This window comes from Mobula hypostoma, chromosome 5, assembly GCF_963921235.1.
Source record: "Mobula hypostoma chromosome 5, sMobHyp1.1, whole genome shotgun sequence".
Taxonomy (NCBI): domain Eukaryota; kingdom Metazoa; phylum Chordata; class Chondrichthyes; order Myliobatiformes; family Myliobatidae; genus Mobula; species Mobula hypostoma.
Genome location: NC_086101.1, coordinates 120,982,669 through 120,998,122, shown reverse-complemented (window position 1 = coordinate 120,998,122; position 15,454 = coordinate 120,982,669). Strand labels below are relative to the sequence as shown.

The 15,454-nt window shown below is 41.5% G+C and overlaps 1 protein-coding gene across 1 annotated transcript in view; it reads right to left on the bottom strand.

Moving 5' to 3' along the window:
* Positions 1–15,454, bottom strand: part of ift74 (intraflagellar transport 74) — a 256,862-nt gene that overhangs the window by 30,030 nt on the left and 211,378 nt on the right. The window contains exons 16-17 of the mRNA XM_063047634.1: positions 13,331–13,494; positions 12,488–12,613 (exon numbers count right to left, since the gene is read on the bottom strand). Of these exons, the coding sequence (XP_062903704.1) occupies positions 12,488–12,613; positions 13,331–13,494 (290 nt within the window). The remainder of the gene's footprint in view (positions 1–12,487; positions 12,614–13,330; positions 13,495–15,454) is intronic.

The window sequence follows — 15,454 nt, the reverse complement described above, 5'->3', positions numbered from 1 at the left end:
CACTCTAACACTGCCCACTTACTTAATGGCTACTTCCAAAAAGGCCACTCCTCCTAAACCTAACTTTTTTTTTATTGGCCTTTGCCAACTGGCTAATAAATGGCGAGGATCGAAGCAACGGGAAAGTCCCAAAAGGCCCAACTCACATTTTAAATCTCACACTGGCTTTCCAAAATATGTAAGTGTTCATGAAAATGAAGTCCGCTGAAAAGTCCTGAAAGATCCTACTTACTTTTAAAATCTCGTGCTTCATCACTAAAACATGTGATTTGTCATGACGATTAAAGCCTGATGAACATCATTGAGTTATACAGCATGGTGGTTATTGGAGAGGATAGTTATCTTCCACCAGGTAGGGGAATCCGTAACTAGAGGGCAAAAATTTATGTTGTGTGGGGACCTGACTGTGCTACATTTACAGTACATGCAGAGGGTGAAGGACACGGTTGGGTAGTTAGATATATCCATTAATGAGCAATTGTACAGGTGTGCCTCATAGAGTGGCCACTTAATGAACAATTCTCTGTGTGAAAAAGTTTCCTCCAGGCTGCTGTTAAATCTTTCCTCCTCACCTTAAATCTACGCCCTTTAGTTCTTGATTCCCAGCCCAGGGAAAAAAGACTGAGTCATACACCCTATACATGCACCTTGTGATTCTACATACCTCTCAAAGTCACCCTCAGTATCATATGTTCCAAGGAACAAAGAATTAGCCTGCTCAACTTCCCTTTAGAGTCCTTGCAGCATCCTCAAACTTTTTCTGTACTCTTTCCAGCTTAATGTCATATGTTTATTTGGTATGGTGGCTTCTACTTCCTTGTTCAAGTTATTTATAAAAATCACAAAGAGCAGAGGTCCCAGAACTGACCTCTGTGGAACTCCACCGGTCACCAAACTCCAGGTAGAATATGCTCCATCTACAACCACCCTCTGCTTTCTATAGGCAAGCCAATTCTGTACCGCACAGTCAAATTTCCCTGGATCCCATGCCTCCTGGCTTTCTGAATGAGTTTACCATGGAAACCTTATCAAATGTCCTACCAAAAATCCATATACACCACATACACTACTCTACCTTCATCAATGTGCTTTATCACATCATCAAAGAATTTAATCAGGCCCAAGAGGCATGACCTTCCCCTTACAAAGCCATGAAGACCAACCCTAATTAGACTATACTTTTCCAAATGCCCTAAATCCTGTCTCTGCGAATCTCTTCCAATAATTTGTCCACAACTGAAGTAAGACTCACTGGTCTATAATTCTCAGTGTTATCCATACTTTCTTTCTTGAACAAAGGAATAACATTTGAAAAATGTGGTTGAACTGGAAAGAGTGGAGAAAACATTTATGGAAATGTTGCCAAGACTAGAGTACATGAGTTATATCGAGAGGTTGGCCACGCTGAGTCTTTATTCCCTTGATTGTAGAAGAATGACGGGTGATCTTGCAGAAATGTTTAGAAGGCATAGATAAGGTGGATGGTAACAATTTTTCCTCCAAAACCAGAAGGCATAGATTTAGGGTGAGAGGGGAAAGATTTAAAAGGGATTTAAGGGGTACCTTCTTCATATAGAGGGTGGTGAGTATATGAAAAGAGCTGACAGAGAAAGTGGTTGAGAATATACAATAGTAACATTTTAGAAGCACTTGAGTAGGTACACAAGAGGTGGAGCTGAGAGGGATATGGACTGCATTTGAACTGGTTTATTATTGTCACATGTATTGAGGTGTTCAGACAGGTTAATTCATTACACATTGCATTAAGGTAGTACAAGGTAAAACAATAATCGAATGTAGAATAAAATGTAATAGGACAGAAAAAGTGCAGTGCAGGTAGACATCAAGATGCAATATCACTAGCTGGGTGGGCATTGACATTCGCTCCATCCTCAACAAGCCAGATTTCCCAGTTGCCAACCATTTTAATTCAATACCCATTCCCATTTTGATGTGTTGCCATGTCCTCATCGACTGCCACATAGAGGCCACTCTTAGGTTGGAGGAGCAATATCTCTTATTTCATCTGGGTAACCTCCAATCTGATACCATGAACATCAATTTCTCTAACTTCTGGTAATTTCTCCTCCCTTTCCCCCTACTTTCTTTTCCTATTCCCCATCTGTCTCCCTTCTTACCCCTTCTTTTCTCCTCACCTCCCTCTGGTACCCCTCCTCCTTCCCTTTCTCCCACCGTAGTCTACTCTCCTCTCCTACCTTTTTCATCAGCCCTTAATCTTTTCAACCTATCACCTCCTAGCTTCCCACTTCCTCGCACCTCCCCCACCCACCTACCTTCCCCCTCACGTGGTTTCACCTATCACCTTATACTCCTTTCCTTCCTCCACCTTATTCTACATAAGAACATAAAAAACAGGAGCAGCATTAGGGCATCTGGTCTGTCAAGCCTGCTCCGCCATTCAATAAGATCATGGCTGATCTGGCCATGAACTCATCTCCAGCTACCGGCCTTTTCCCCATAACCCTTAATTCCCCTACTATGCAAAAATCTATCCGACCTTGTCTTAAAGATATTTACGGAGGAAGCCTCCACTGCTTCATTGGGCGGAGAATTCCATAGATTCACCACTCTCTGGGAAAAGCACTTCCTCCTCATCTCCATCCTAAATCTACTCCCCAAGGCTTCTTCTTACTTCGTTTTCAGTCTTGATGAAGAGCCTCAGCCCGAAACATCAGCTGTTTATTTAACTCCGCAGGTGCTGCCTGTCCTGCTGAGATTCCAGCATTTTGTGTGTATTACATTGGCATGGACTCAATGGTGAATGGGCCGAAGGGCACGTATCTGTGATGTATTACTCTCTGGCAATTACTGAAATAAAAGTTATTAAGTGATAGCATCTCACAGTCAATCCAGGAATATTGAGTACTTTGATGATTAGAATACAAAGTGGGAAGTGTTCAGTTTGAGGTGCTCTTCAGGAATCAGAGTCAGTATCAGAATTGGGTTTATTATCACTGACATATGTCATGACATTTGTGAATTTATATCGGCATCCGTTAGTCTCGTGTGACCATGGATTTACGCCTTGGAAGGTTTCCAGGGGGCAGGCCTGGGCAAGGTTGTATGGAAGACCGGCTGTTGTCCATGCTGCAAGTCTCCCCTCTCCATGCCACTGATGTTGTCCAAGGGAAGGGCACTAGGGCCGATACAGCTTGGCACCGGTGTCGTCGCAGAGCAATGTGTGGTTAAGTGCCTTGCTCAAGGACACAACACGCTGCCTCAGCTGAGGCTCGAACTCACTAGAGCGACGCCTTAACCACTTGGCCACACGCCAAAATTTATGAATAATGACATGAAATAGGACAATTAATATTGTCAAATTAGACGGTGAAGGTGAAAAAGTGCTCACTCAGAACGAAACTAGAATATTTATCAAAAATATGTTGGTTGCAGTGAAATGATGTGGCGTCAGAACTCAGAAGTAAGAACTTTGATAGAATTGAACCAGGACCCCAATAGTCTGCAGGAATTAAAGGAGCAAATATGTAATGAAATCACAGATATGGGAATAATAGACTTGAAAAAGTAAGTGATGTTAACTTCTCTAATATTGACTGGAACTGTTTCAGTGTCAAGGGATTAAACAGGGTAGAATTTGTTTAGTGCCGAGAGGTTTTCTCAATATGTAGATGGTCCAACAAGAGAAGGGGCTTTTAGAGAATGAGGCTGGGCAAATGGGCAAAATATCAGGGGATTCATGACCATAATTTGGTTTGTCTTAAAACAGTTGTGGAAAAAGACAAGACTAGTCCACAAGTTAAATTCCTTGATTAAGGCAAAGCTAATTTTGAAGGCATTGGACAAGGATTTGTAAAAATTGATGGGAAGATCAATTTAGCAGGTAAGCAGTTACTAGGTAACACACATTCAGTAAGAAAGAGGCTTCTATGTGTCAGATAGAGAGAGTTCATCAAATGTTCCTGTTAGAGTTAAGGGCAAGGCTGCTCACACAAGGGTACTAGGTTGACAAGGAATATTAAGGCTCTCTTTAGGAAAACAAAGAGCTGTTTGTCAAACATAATCAGCTAGGATCATGTGAATCCCTTGAGTAGAAGCGATGTCAAAGTATTCTTAAGAAGGAAATTAGGAAGCCAAAATATATCCCTAGCAGATAATACACTTACATAATCTTTTAAGTTCTCCTTTATCTTAAGAGCAAAAGGTTAACCAATAAGAAGAGATCCCCTTAAGGATTACTGCTATTGTGTACATGTGGAACCACAGGAGACGGGTAAGGTCTTAAATTAATATATCAGTTTGATAGAGCTGTAAAAATACCTCATGGCTCTTGAACTCAATCCCTTGACTAATGAAGGCCAACACATCATGTGTCTTCTTAACCACCCTATCAACTTGTGCTGCAACTTTGAAGGATTAATGGATGTGAGCCCCAAAATCCCTCTGTTCCTTCATACTGTTGAGAATCCTGCCATTAACTCTGTATTCTGACTTCAACTTCTAAAGTGAAATATTTCAGACCTTTCTGGATTGAACTCCTTCTGCCACTTTTCAGTCCAGCTCTGCATCCTATGAATATCCTGCTAAACCCATAACTATCTTCTACACTATCCTCAACTCCACCAACCATCATGTCATCTACAAATTTAATAGCTCACTCTTCCACTTCTTCATCCAAGTTATTTATAAAAATCACAAAGAGCAGATCTCTGTGAAACACCACTGGTCACCAACCTCCAGGCAGAAGATGCTCCAACTACTACCACCATCACCCTTCTATGGGCATGCCAATTCCGATACCATACAGCCAGGTTCCCCTGGATCCCATGCCTCTTGACTTTCTAAATGAGCTTACCAAGGGAAACCTTGTCAAATGCCTCAGTAAAATCCATAAATACCATAACCACTGCTCTACCCTCATGAATTTATTTTCTCACTTCCACAATTAATTCAATCACGCTTGTGAGGCAAGACTTGCTGACTATTCCTAATTAGTCTATGTTTCTCCAAACACTGAGTAATTCTGTCTCTAAGAATTCTCTCCAGTAGTTTGCTAACCACTCCCAGGGTTACCTTTATAGAACAAAGCAATAACATCCAGTCCTCTGGCACTATTTCTGTGACAGTGAGGACGTGAAAATCACCGCCAAAGAGGCTGCAATCTCTTCCCTCGCTTCCTGTAGTAACCCAGGTTATATCCCATCTGGCGTCGGGGGCTTATTTATCCTAATGTTTTTGAAAAGTTCTAGCACATTTTCTCTCTTAAGGTCAACATGTTTCAGCATACTAGACCGTTCAACACTGACCTCACATTACTTCCACCCACAATGATTCAGCAGACAATCTCACCAGAATGTCCACCCTTCCTGCAGCTGTGATACTACTACCACTCACTTCTTTTTCCTCCCTCCCTGTCTGTTTGGGAATATCTGAACCATTCCTGCCCCTGTGACAGCCAAGTTTCTGCAATGGCCACAACATTGTAGCACCATGTACTAAACCATGCTCGAAGTTTATCACCCTTGGCCCTGATACTCCTTGCATTAAAACAGACACACTTCAACCTAACCAACTGAGTGCAATTTTGCCTTCTCAAGTCTCCCTCTACACGCTCCATCTACCTTTACATCAACTTCTCCCTCCACTGACCCCCATCACTCTGGATCCTATCCCCCTTTAGCAGAGTCTGACAACATCCTGCATGGTTGACTGATCCAGAAGGTTATATCACATGGGATCTGGGGTCACTGGAGAGCCAATATAATACAAAATGGGCCTGTTGGTAGGTCTTAGAAACATAGAAAAACCTACAGCACAATACAGGCCCTTCGGCCCACAATGCTGTGCCAAACATGTACTTACTTTAGAAATTACCTAGGATTACCCCATAACCCTCTATTTTTCTAAGCTCCATGTACCTATCCAGGAGAGTCTTAAAAGACCTTATTGTATCCGCCTCCAACACCGTCGCCGGAAGCCTATTCCACACACTCACCACTCTCTGTGTAAAAAACTTACCCTGACATCTCCTCTGTACCTACTTCCAAGCACCTTAAAACCGTGTCCTCTCGTGTTAGCCATTTCAGCCCTAGGACTATCCATATGATCAATGCCTCTCATCATCTTATACACTTCTATCAGGTCACCTCTCATCCTCCACCACTCCAAGGAGAAAAGGCTGAATTCACTCAACCTATTCTCATAAGGCATGCTCCCCAGTCCAGGCAACATCCTTGTAAATCTCCTCTGCACCCTTTCTATGGTTTCCACAACCTTCCTGTAGTGAGGTGACCAGAACTGAGCACAGTGCTCTAAGTGGGGTCTGACTGGGGTCCAATATAGCTGTAATGTTACCTCTCGGCTCTTAAACTCAATTCCATGGTTGATTAAGGCAAATCGTGGGGAAGTCTTCTAAAAGGTGGTAGTGGTATCCGCAAGAATTAAGAATCTGGATGAGAATGTCGGTGGCGTGACTAGTAAGATTGCAGATGTCACCAAAATTGGCAGTAATTAGTGAGGTAAAGTTGTCAAAGCTTACGATGAAATCTAGATCAAATGGAAAAATGGCCAAAGGGTTGGAAAATGCAGTTTAACTCAGGCATTTTGATGCATTTTTGAAAGCTAAATCTGGGCAGAATGAATGCTGAAGAATGTTGTAACATTTATGCCTTGAGGTATAAATGCATAGTTTCCTGAAGGTGGAAGCAAAGTTAGACAGTGATGAGGAATGTGTATGACACCTGAAACTTTGATGATTTGGGTCATTGAGTACAATAGTTGGTATATCACATTACAGCTGGTGAAATCACCAAGCTATAAGAAGGATGTGATTAAGCTAGTTAAGATGCAGAAAATATTCACAAGAATGTTGCCAGGAGAAATTAAATTATAAGGAGTGATTGGACAGGTTGTTTTTGCTGGAGATTTCCACCAAAGGAGCCATCAGCTGTTCACAATCAGTGCCACACAAGATGGGGTCAGAATAGACCCATGATTGCCGAATAAATTTCAGATGTTAAGCAGTAAAGTAGCACAAAATTTTGTCTATTCACCTGGCAGAGGCAAGGGTCTGGAGTATTTGGCATACAAATTGCCTGTAAAATGCAGTGCAGCCACACTGGTTCAAGTTTGGGAATTTGATGGCTTCAATGCCCTAATTCTGCTCCCATGTCTTATGGACATTGAAATCTCCTACCTGGCCATCAATTAAGTTCCAGGTTTTGACAGATGGCCACTTGAAATAAAATGAAGCATGCAGCATCAACAGATCTCACAATAAAGAGAAAAAATGTGTCTTTTTGGGAGACAGCACTGGAAAATGATCAACTATTTGGATCATTACACATTTAATTGATTTTGAAAAAAAACTTAAATCAAGTATTACATTATATCATCCAGCCTCTGAGACAGAGGCTAAAAGATTAATATATGAACTCAAAGAAGCAAGCTGTGGAATTTAGATTAGGCATTACCACAGAACATGAATTTCTTACAATAAACATAAGTTCACAAAATACACTCCTGCAGGAAAATACATTGATTCAGTACATGGTTCTAAGAGATTCCATATATATCAGAATGTGGTTCAGAAGGAAAGGTGGAAGAAAGGCAACTAAATCAAAGTAAGCAGCACAACTAATACTATAAAGGGAAGAAGCATTTGATCATAAAATTTGCGTGACATGAGCTCCAGGCTTATTGGATTTGATAAAATAGACATCACAGACGTTGACCAGGTTGGTGAGAGATTTTAAAAGGTGACTTAATCTCAGTACAAAATATCAAAATAAGAGTGAGAAAGACAGACTTCAAATATACTCCTAAGGCGAGCCCTATAAGTGAAGAATCAGCACAAAGGTGATCATCAATGAATTCAGAGCTAAATGCTACATCAGTAACATCATTCGAACCTTTAATGTCAATAACATGAATAGTTACCAATACAAAGGCTAGTGACACGGTTAGATTTATAAATTTGAAAATATGTTAAACTTCAGTCTAAAAGAACTGCAGATAAGACACACATTGTCTGAATTTATTGTGCTTTCCACTTACTAATCTAAATATTTAGTAAGCGCATCCCATCAGAGAGGCAAAGAGCTGAGGTAGTGTTCATCCTCCAGTTCAGGAGCTTTGCACTGCTGTACGTTGAGGGGAAAATCTTCTCTGTCGTGTCTAATGAGGATGACCAGCTACCTCATGGGCAATAGATACATTGACAACAGCTGTCAGAAGGTAGGAGTTCCAGGCTTCCCAGGATGTGTGGAACATGCATCGTATATATGGCTCCAGATCCAATGAGCCAAGCATGAGAAAGGTGGCCTACACATCATGTGGCTGGATCTTGCGAATGCCTATGGATCTGTGCCTCACCAGCTCATCAACTTTGTGATAGAGTTGCTTTATATCCTCGATTCGTTAGGGGTCTGGTTTCCGATTACTTCAGGGACCTCCAGATGGGCTTCTCTTTTTGAAACTTTATAACAGGGTGGCAGCAGCTCCAAGTTGGCATTGCTATGGGGTGTTCCATCTCTCCCATCCTGTTTGTGGCAGCCTTCGAGATCATTCTTATTGGAGCAAGGCAGGTTGTTGGAGGGATAAAGCTACGGTCAGGACAGAGGCTTCCTCCACTGAGAAGCTACATGGACGATGTCTCAAGTATCCTTAGGATGGCTGTATGTTAAAGAAGGTTGCTGAAGAGACTGGACAAACTAGTGACATGGACAAGGATGAAGATCAAGCCCATCAAATCACAAAGCCTACTCCTCCAAAAAGGGATCAGAAGTGACATCATCTTTGTTGTAGGGGGCAAGAAAATCCCATTGTTGTCCAGGTAGCCCATTCAAAGTTTTGGGAGGCAGTACACCGCAGAGCTCTCTGACAGGCAGATGGGGAAAAGTAGCACAGAAACACCTCACTGAGGGCCTGGTCAGAATTGACCAGAGCCAACTACCCAGGAAGTATAAAGTGTGGTGCTACCAGTTCACAGTGTACCAAAGGGTGATGTGGCCACTGAAAATGTGTAAAACTTTGCTCATCAACAGCTGGCAGGATGGTTGGGGTAGCCAAATAGTATATCCTGAAACGACTGGGGCTACCTTGGTGTTTCTTGGACATTGACCTCTTTGGAAAGAAAACGTGGCAGCTGCTACTGAGATCTATCAGCCTGGGGTACAAGCAGGGGAAAACCCAACTGGTTGCTGAGCAGGAGTCCTCATGCTGGTTTAGACCAGCTCGAGCTGAATTAGACCAGGCCATCAGTCAGGTTGTCAGAAAAGTTCAGGCTGGATATGCAGGACTTGGCTGGGGGAAGACAAGACGTTTCTGGAGCAAGGCCTTGAAGAAAGACAGGAAAGCCATGGTACTAGAAGAGGTGACAAGGACAGCGCAAGAACGCTACAGGATGAAGGCAGAGGCACAGGGCCACCAGGGAAGCCAGACAACATGGGAAAACACCACCAACAGGACATTCAGCTGGTCTAACCTGTGGAAGATCCACTAGACTCAGCTTCTTCATCAGGGCAACCTACGACATCTTGCCCTGCACCCAAAATCTTCACCAGTGCTTCGTCAATGAAGATAGCTGCCCCATGTGATACCATTAATGCCAACCTCCAACACATCCTGGTAGAATGCAAGACTGCGTTGTCCCAAGGGTACTACAGATGGCGGCATGACCAGGTCTTGAAGAAGTTGACTTTTGGGAGATCCTAGAGACCTGCAGGCGGGATGTGAGAAGCAGCATTTCCCTAGTGGGACGACAACCCATTCTATTTGTAATGATAATGGCATTAGTAACGATCTTTCAAGAATCACTAGGTTCTAGAACGGTTCTGGAGTCTGAAAGACTGGAAAATTGCAAATGTCACTCCACTCTTCAAAAAGTGAGAGAGGCAGAAGAAAGGAAACTATAGGCCAGTTAGTCTGACCTCAATGGCTGGGAAGATGTTGGAGTCAATTACTAAGGATGAGGTCTCAGGGTACTTGGAGGTACATAATAAAATAGGCCATAGTCAGCATGGCTTCTTCAGGGGAAAACCTTGCCTGAGAAATCTGTTGGAATTCTTTGAAGAAGTAACAAGCAGGATAGATAAAGGAGAATTGCTTCATGTTGAGTACTTGGATTTTCAGAAGACCTTTGCCAAGGTGCAATACATGAGGCTGCTTAACAAGCTACAAGCCCTGATATTACAGGAAAGATTCTAGCATGGATAAAGCAGAGGCTGATTGGCAGGAGGCAAAGAGTGAGAATGAAGGGAACCTTTTCTGACTGGCTGCCAGTGAGTAGTGGTGTTCCACAAGGGTTTGTGTTGGGACCAATTCTTTTTATATGAATGTCAATTATTTGGATGATGGAATTGATGGCTTTGTTGCAAAGTTTGCAGATGATATGAAGATAGGTGGAGGGCAGATAGTTTTCAGGAAGTAGAGAGGCTACAGAAGGACTTAGACAGATTAGGAGAATGGGCAAAAAATGGCATATGGAATACAGAGTAGGGAAGTGTATGGTCATGTATTTCGGTAGAAGAAATGAAACGGTTAGCTATTTTCTAAATGAGGAGAAAATACAAAAAACTGAGTAGAAACAGGTCTTGGGAGTCCTTGTGCAGGATTCTCTAAAGGTTAATTTGCAGCTGGAGTTGGCTGTGAGGAAGGCAAGTGCAATGTTAGTATTCATTTCTAGAGCACTAGAATATAAAAGTAAGGATGTAATGTTGAAACTTTATGAAGCCCTGTTGAGGCTTCACTTGGAGTATTGTGAATAGGTCTGGCCTCACAATAGAAAGGATGCGCTGAAACTGGAGAGGGTTCAATGGAGGTTCATGAAAATGATTCCAGGATTGAATGGCTTGCCATATGAAGAGCGTTTGATGGCTCTGGGCCTGTACTTAATAGGATTCAGAAGAATAAGACATGACGTCATTGAAACCTAACTAATGGTGAAAGGCCTTGAGAGAGTGGATGTGGACAGGATGTTTCATATGGTGGGAGAATCTAAGAGTAGAGGACACAGACTCAGAATAGAGGAGTATCCTTTCAGAATGGAAATGAGGAGAAATTTCTTTAGCCAGAGAGTGGTGAATCTATGGAATTCTTTGCCACAGGCAGCTGTAGAGGCCAAATCTTTATGTATATTTAAGGCAGAGGTTGATAGATTCTTGATTGGTCGGGGCATGAAGGAATATGGGGAAAAGGCAGGAGACTGGAGCTGAGAGGAAAATTGGATCAGCCATGATGAAATGGTGGAGCAAACTCGATGGGCCAAATAGCCAATTCTACTCCTATATCTTATGGTCTTATTTGTTAAGGTTGATAAGAGTGCTGAATGAACTTGCCCCAGAGCTTCTTCAGGACCCCTCTCCTTATAGGCATCTGTTAGTCTCATAAGACCATGGAATTGCGCCTTGGAAGGTGTCCAGGACGCAGGCCTGGGCAAGGTTGTATGGAAGACCAGCAGTTGCCCATGCTGCAAGTCTCCCCTCTCCACGCCACCGATGTTGTCCAAGGGAAGGGCACTAGGGCTGATACAGCTTGGCACCGGTGTCATCACAGAGCAATGTGTGGTTAAGTGCCTTGCTCAAGGACACAACATGCTGCCTCAGCTGAGACTTGAACTAGTGACCTGCAGGTGACTAGACGAACGCCTTAACCATTTGGACTCCTCTCCAAAGACAAGAAGTGGATCATGTGGGTAGATTTAGGCAGACAGCTACAATTTCCCGCGGAAATCACACTACATCTCTCCACACAGGTATAGTACTGTGGTCAGTGGCAGTCTTCCTCATTGAGTTAACTATCCCACGGGAGGAAAGAGTAGAGGCTGCCCATGAGCGGTAGAGGCTGAAACACTCAGACCTGGCAGCTGAGTGTAAGGAAGGTGGCTGGAGGACTATCACCTACCCTGTAGAAGTAGGATGCTGGGGCTTTGTCTGCCCTTCAACGACAAGGTTACTCTGTGATATGGCAGTGACATTAGCGAGGCTCAGGAGGGCCACCAGAGAATTGGCTGAGAGGCAGAGAAGGGCAGCTTTTGGCTGTGGTTGAGGAGGAAGGACAGAAATTGGGAAACTGACTAACCCCACTGGAAGCTACAGGGGAGGATAAAAAGATGTCCCTGCCACTGCTCCACCACCAGTAGATATACCAGGGAAAAGGGAGTGAAACATCAATGAGCTGTGGTCCTGGTTGATGACCCTACAGCTGACTTAAGGGCACTGTTGGAGGTGCAGCATGCAGCAATACAGGAAGCAACATCTTCCTGTAAATCTCATTGGTAGTTAAAACCCCACTGGAGAAATTACTTCGCAAAGGCAAGTATAATAAAAATGATCAAATAATTAAAAAACGAATTTAAATTTTTTTTGCATAGTATCACAATGTAAGGTATCTAAAGATATAAAACACTTACCAGGCCTATGAGTTTACATGCAGACTCGCTCATCATTACAGGCTTTTTATAATCTCATTATAGTTTGAAGCAGTAATGGGCAGGTTAAAATATCCTTACCTGTGAATGGGTTTCATTTTCCTGTAATTGCATCTTCAGAATATCACTTTCCTTTGAGACCTGTTGCATCATCTTCTTAAAGGTGCTTCTGCATTTTGTCAGTCTTATCTTCTCCTCCTGGAGTTTCTGGAAACCAAGTGAAATGAAGAATTGTTGTTTACCATTCCAGGAGATAAACAAAATGTCCAAGTGCAGAATTGTTAAATAAAAACATAAAATAATGATTTCCACATTTTATCCTTTCAAGATATGTACTGTCAAGACTAAAAAACTTAGCTATCTCCAGATGCTTGAAATGCTTGAAATCCAGAGTAACACAACACAAAATGAATGGCTGACTGCAGGACAGGAATACGACTGGTTAGATTTTTTCAGCAAAATTATAAAACTTGATTTGCAGATTTTAATAGCCAATATATTTATAATGCACTGGCATGCCAGCAGGAAAACGCATAAGCTTCAATAATTATGTGTAGCCATGAACAACTAAGAAATATCTGAATAAAGTTTTTTTAGTTTCTCTGAGAATAACAAGTTCTTTGTTATGGAAAAAAGGTAAACAGAAGTAAAAACAGTACAAAATTATTAAATAAAACCATTTCACAGCAGAAATTAAATTAGATTTTTACATATTTGTGTAATACAGAGATTAAGAAAAACAGTTCTGTGACCAATATTCACTTATTGAAGCTATTCCAGCTTCAATCAAGTGATTTTGTATCTAAATTATTTGAATGCACAGTATATTTAAAATAATGCTTTTTTCACACATGGAACATATTACAGATTCGGTGCAAAACCACATCCAGTCATATCAATGTGAATGATTTCAAATGTTATTACCTTTTTCTTCTCTTCTCCAGCTGCCTTTAGTCCATCTAGGTCATTATAAGTTTCCAGAGCAACTGTTATCTGCTGGATTTTTTCTTTTAAAGAACTCAGCTCAGCAGTTATCTTGCTTTCAAGTTGTTCAACTTTCTGAAGATCTTGCTGGAGCCGTTGGCTCTCTAGTCAGTCACATAGGAGGAAAGAGAAGATTATAGTCTTGGACATTATCCCCTCAGACTTCCAAGCAAACCAGAAAAATGGATGAAGTTACAGCATTTATCAAAATCTGCAAGTTGAAATATTAGAGCAATATGCAAGATAATGTGCAGACTGCAATGATTACATATGGTAAAAACATCTAAGGGATGCTGGTATATTTAAAATACAATCCGAAGGAGGTGTAAATGACTTGATATTAACTACACTGAAGACAGGACATTTCTGGATAAAAGGGAAATATAGAGATATCAAGATAAGGCAGAAAAAATAGAGTTGAAGTTGAGGATCAGATTGACTTTTAGAGTAACACACACAAAATGCTGGAGAAACTCAGCAGGTCAGGGTGCATCTATGAAGAGGAATAAAGAGTTAATGCTTCTGGTTGAGACCATTCATCAGGACTTGTATCTGAATGGTGAAATTTCTGTTTCTTATGCTCTTATATTCTTAAAATATGAAATTATAAATATTTCATGCTCAGGAATTCTATTTTTAACTTTTTACATAATCAATGGGTGTGACAGATCTTTCATTGTCCAGTGTGAAAGAATTGTTTTCTTAAGTGTTGCAAATGTGGTTGCACTTCCATCAAATCCAATTAAGATTCTAAAAAGCACTCTTCTAAAAAAAAACTTGTTTTTATTAAAATACTGTATGTAAGTAAAACATGTTTTGGTGGTCTGTTTTATTCCTTCACTACTTCTTTACAAATCTTTTGTTGAAGGGCTGAAATCTGACAATAAACCTTTCTGCTTTTTATAAAAGGCAGTATAATCCTTCCCACCACTGATCCAAAGGAACAGAATTATTTCATTCCTCGTGTTTATTTCACCTCTTAGCGTGTTGCTCCCATTCACTGAAAATAAATATCAGACCATTAGTGTGAGTCTGTGATCTCAATTGCAGCATGCAGTAGGTCAGGTAAAATATAAATATTTTTAAACTTCATACTGTTAATTAGCTAGATTTGTATGTCAACACATGTAGCATTACATTAGTTGTGGTTCTTGTCCAGTAGTCCAAATGCAAAAGATGAATGCTTTATACTTGATACTTTATACATTATTGTCGCCAAACAATTGATACTAGAGCGTACAATCATCACAGCGATATTTGATTCTGCGCTTCCTGCTCCCTGGAGTACAAATCGATAGTAAATATTAAAGATTTAAATTATAAATCATAAATAGAAAATAGAAAATGGAAAGTAAGGTAGTGCAAAAAAACCGAGAGGCAGGTCCAGATATTTGGCAGGTACGGCCCAGATCCAGGTCAGGATCCGTTCAGCAGTCTTATCACAGTTGGAAAGAAGCTGTTCCCAAATCTGGCCGTACGAGTCTTCAAGCTCCTAAGCCTTCTCCTGGAGGGAAGAAGGACAAAAAGTGTGTTGGCTGGGTGGGTCGTGTCCTTGATTATCCTGGCAGCACTGCTCCGACAGCGTGCCGTGTAAAGTGAGTCCAAGGATGGAAGATTGGTTTGTGTGATGTGCTGGGCTGTGTTCACGATCTTCTGCAGCTTCTTCCGGTCTTGGACAGGACAACTTCCATACCAGGTTGTGATGCACCCTAGAAGAATGCTTTCTACGGTGCATCTATAAAAATTAGTGAGGGTTTTAGGGGACAGGCCAAATTTCTTTAGCTTTCTCAGGAAGTAAAGGTGCTGGTGGGCCTTCTTAGCAATGGACTCTGCTTGGTTGGCCCAAGTCAGGTCATTTGTGATATTGACCCCGAGGAACTGCAATGCCATTGTCCAGAGATAAAGAAAGCTAAAAAAAAAGATAATTTACATTCTACTTCTTGCCGAGTAACCAATTTGTGTAAATGAGACAAAATAATTGTTACTCTGGATCTGATGCAGTACAAAAGAAACAAAAACAATAATAATAAAGAAACAAATATAAATACATAAGATAGCTTATGT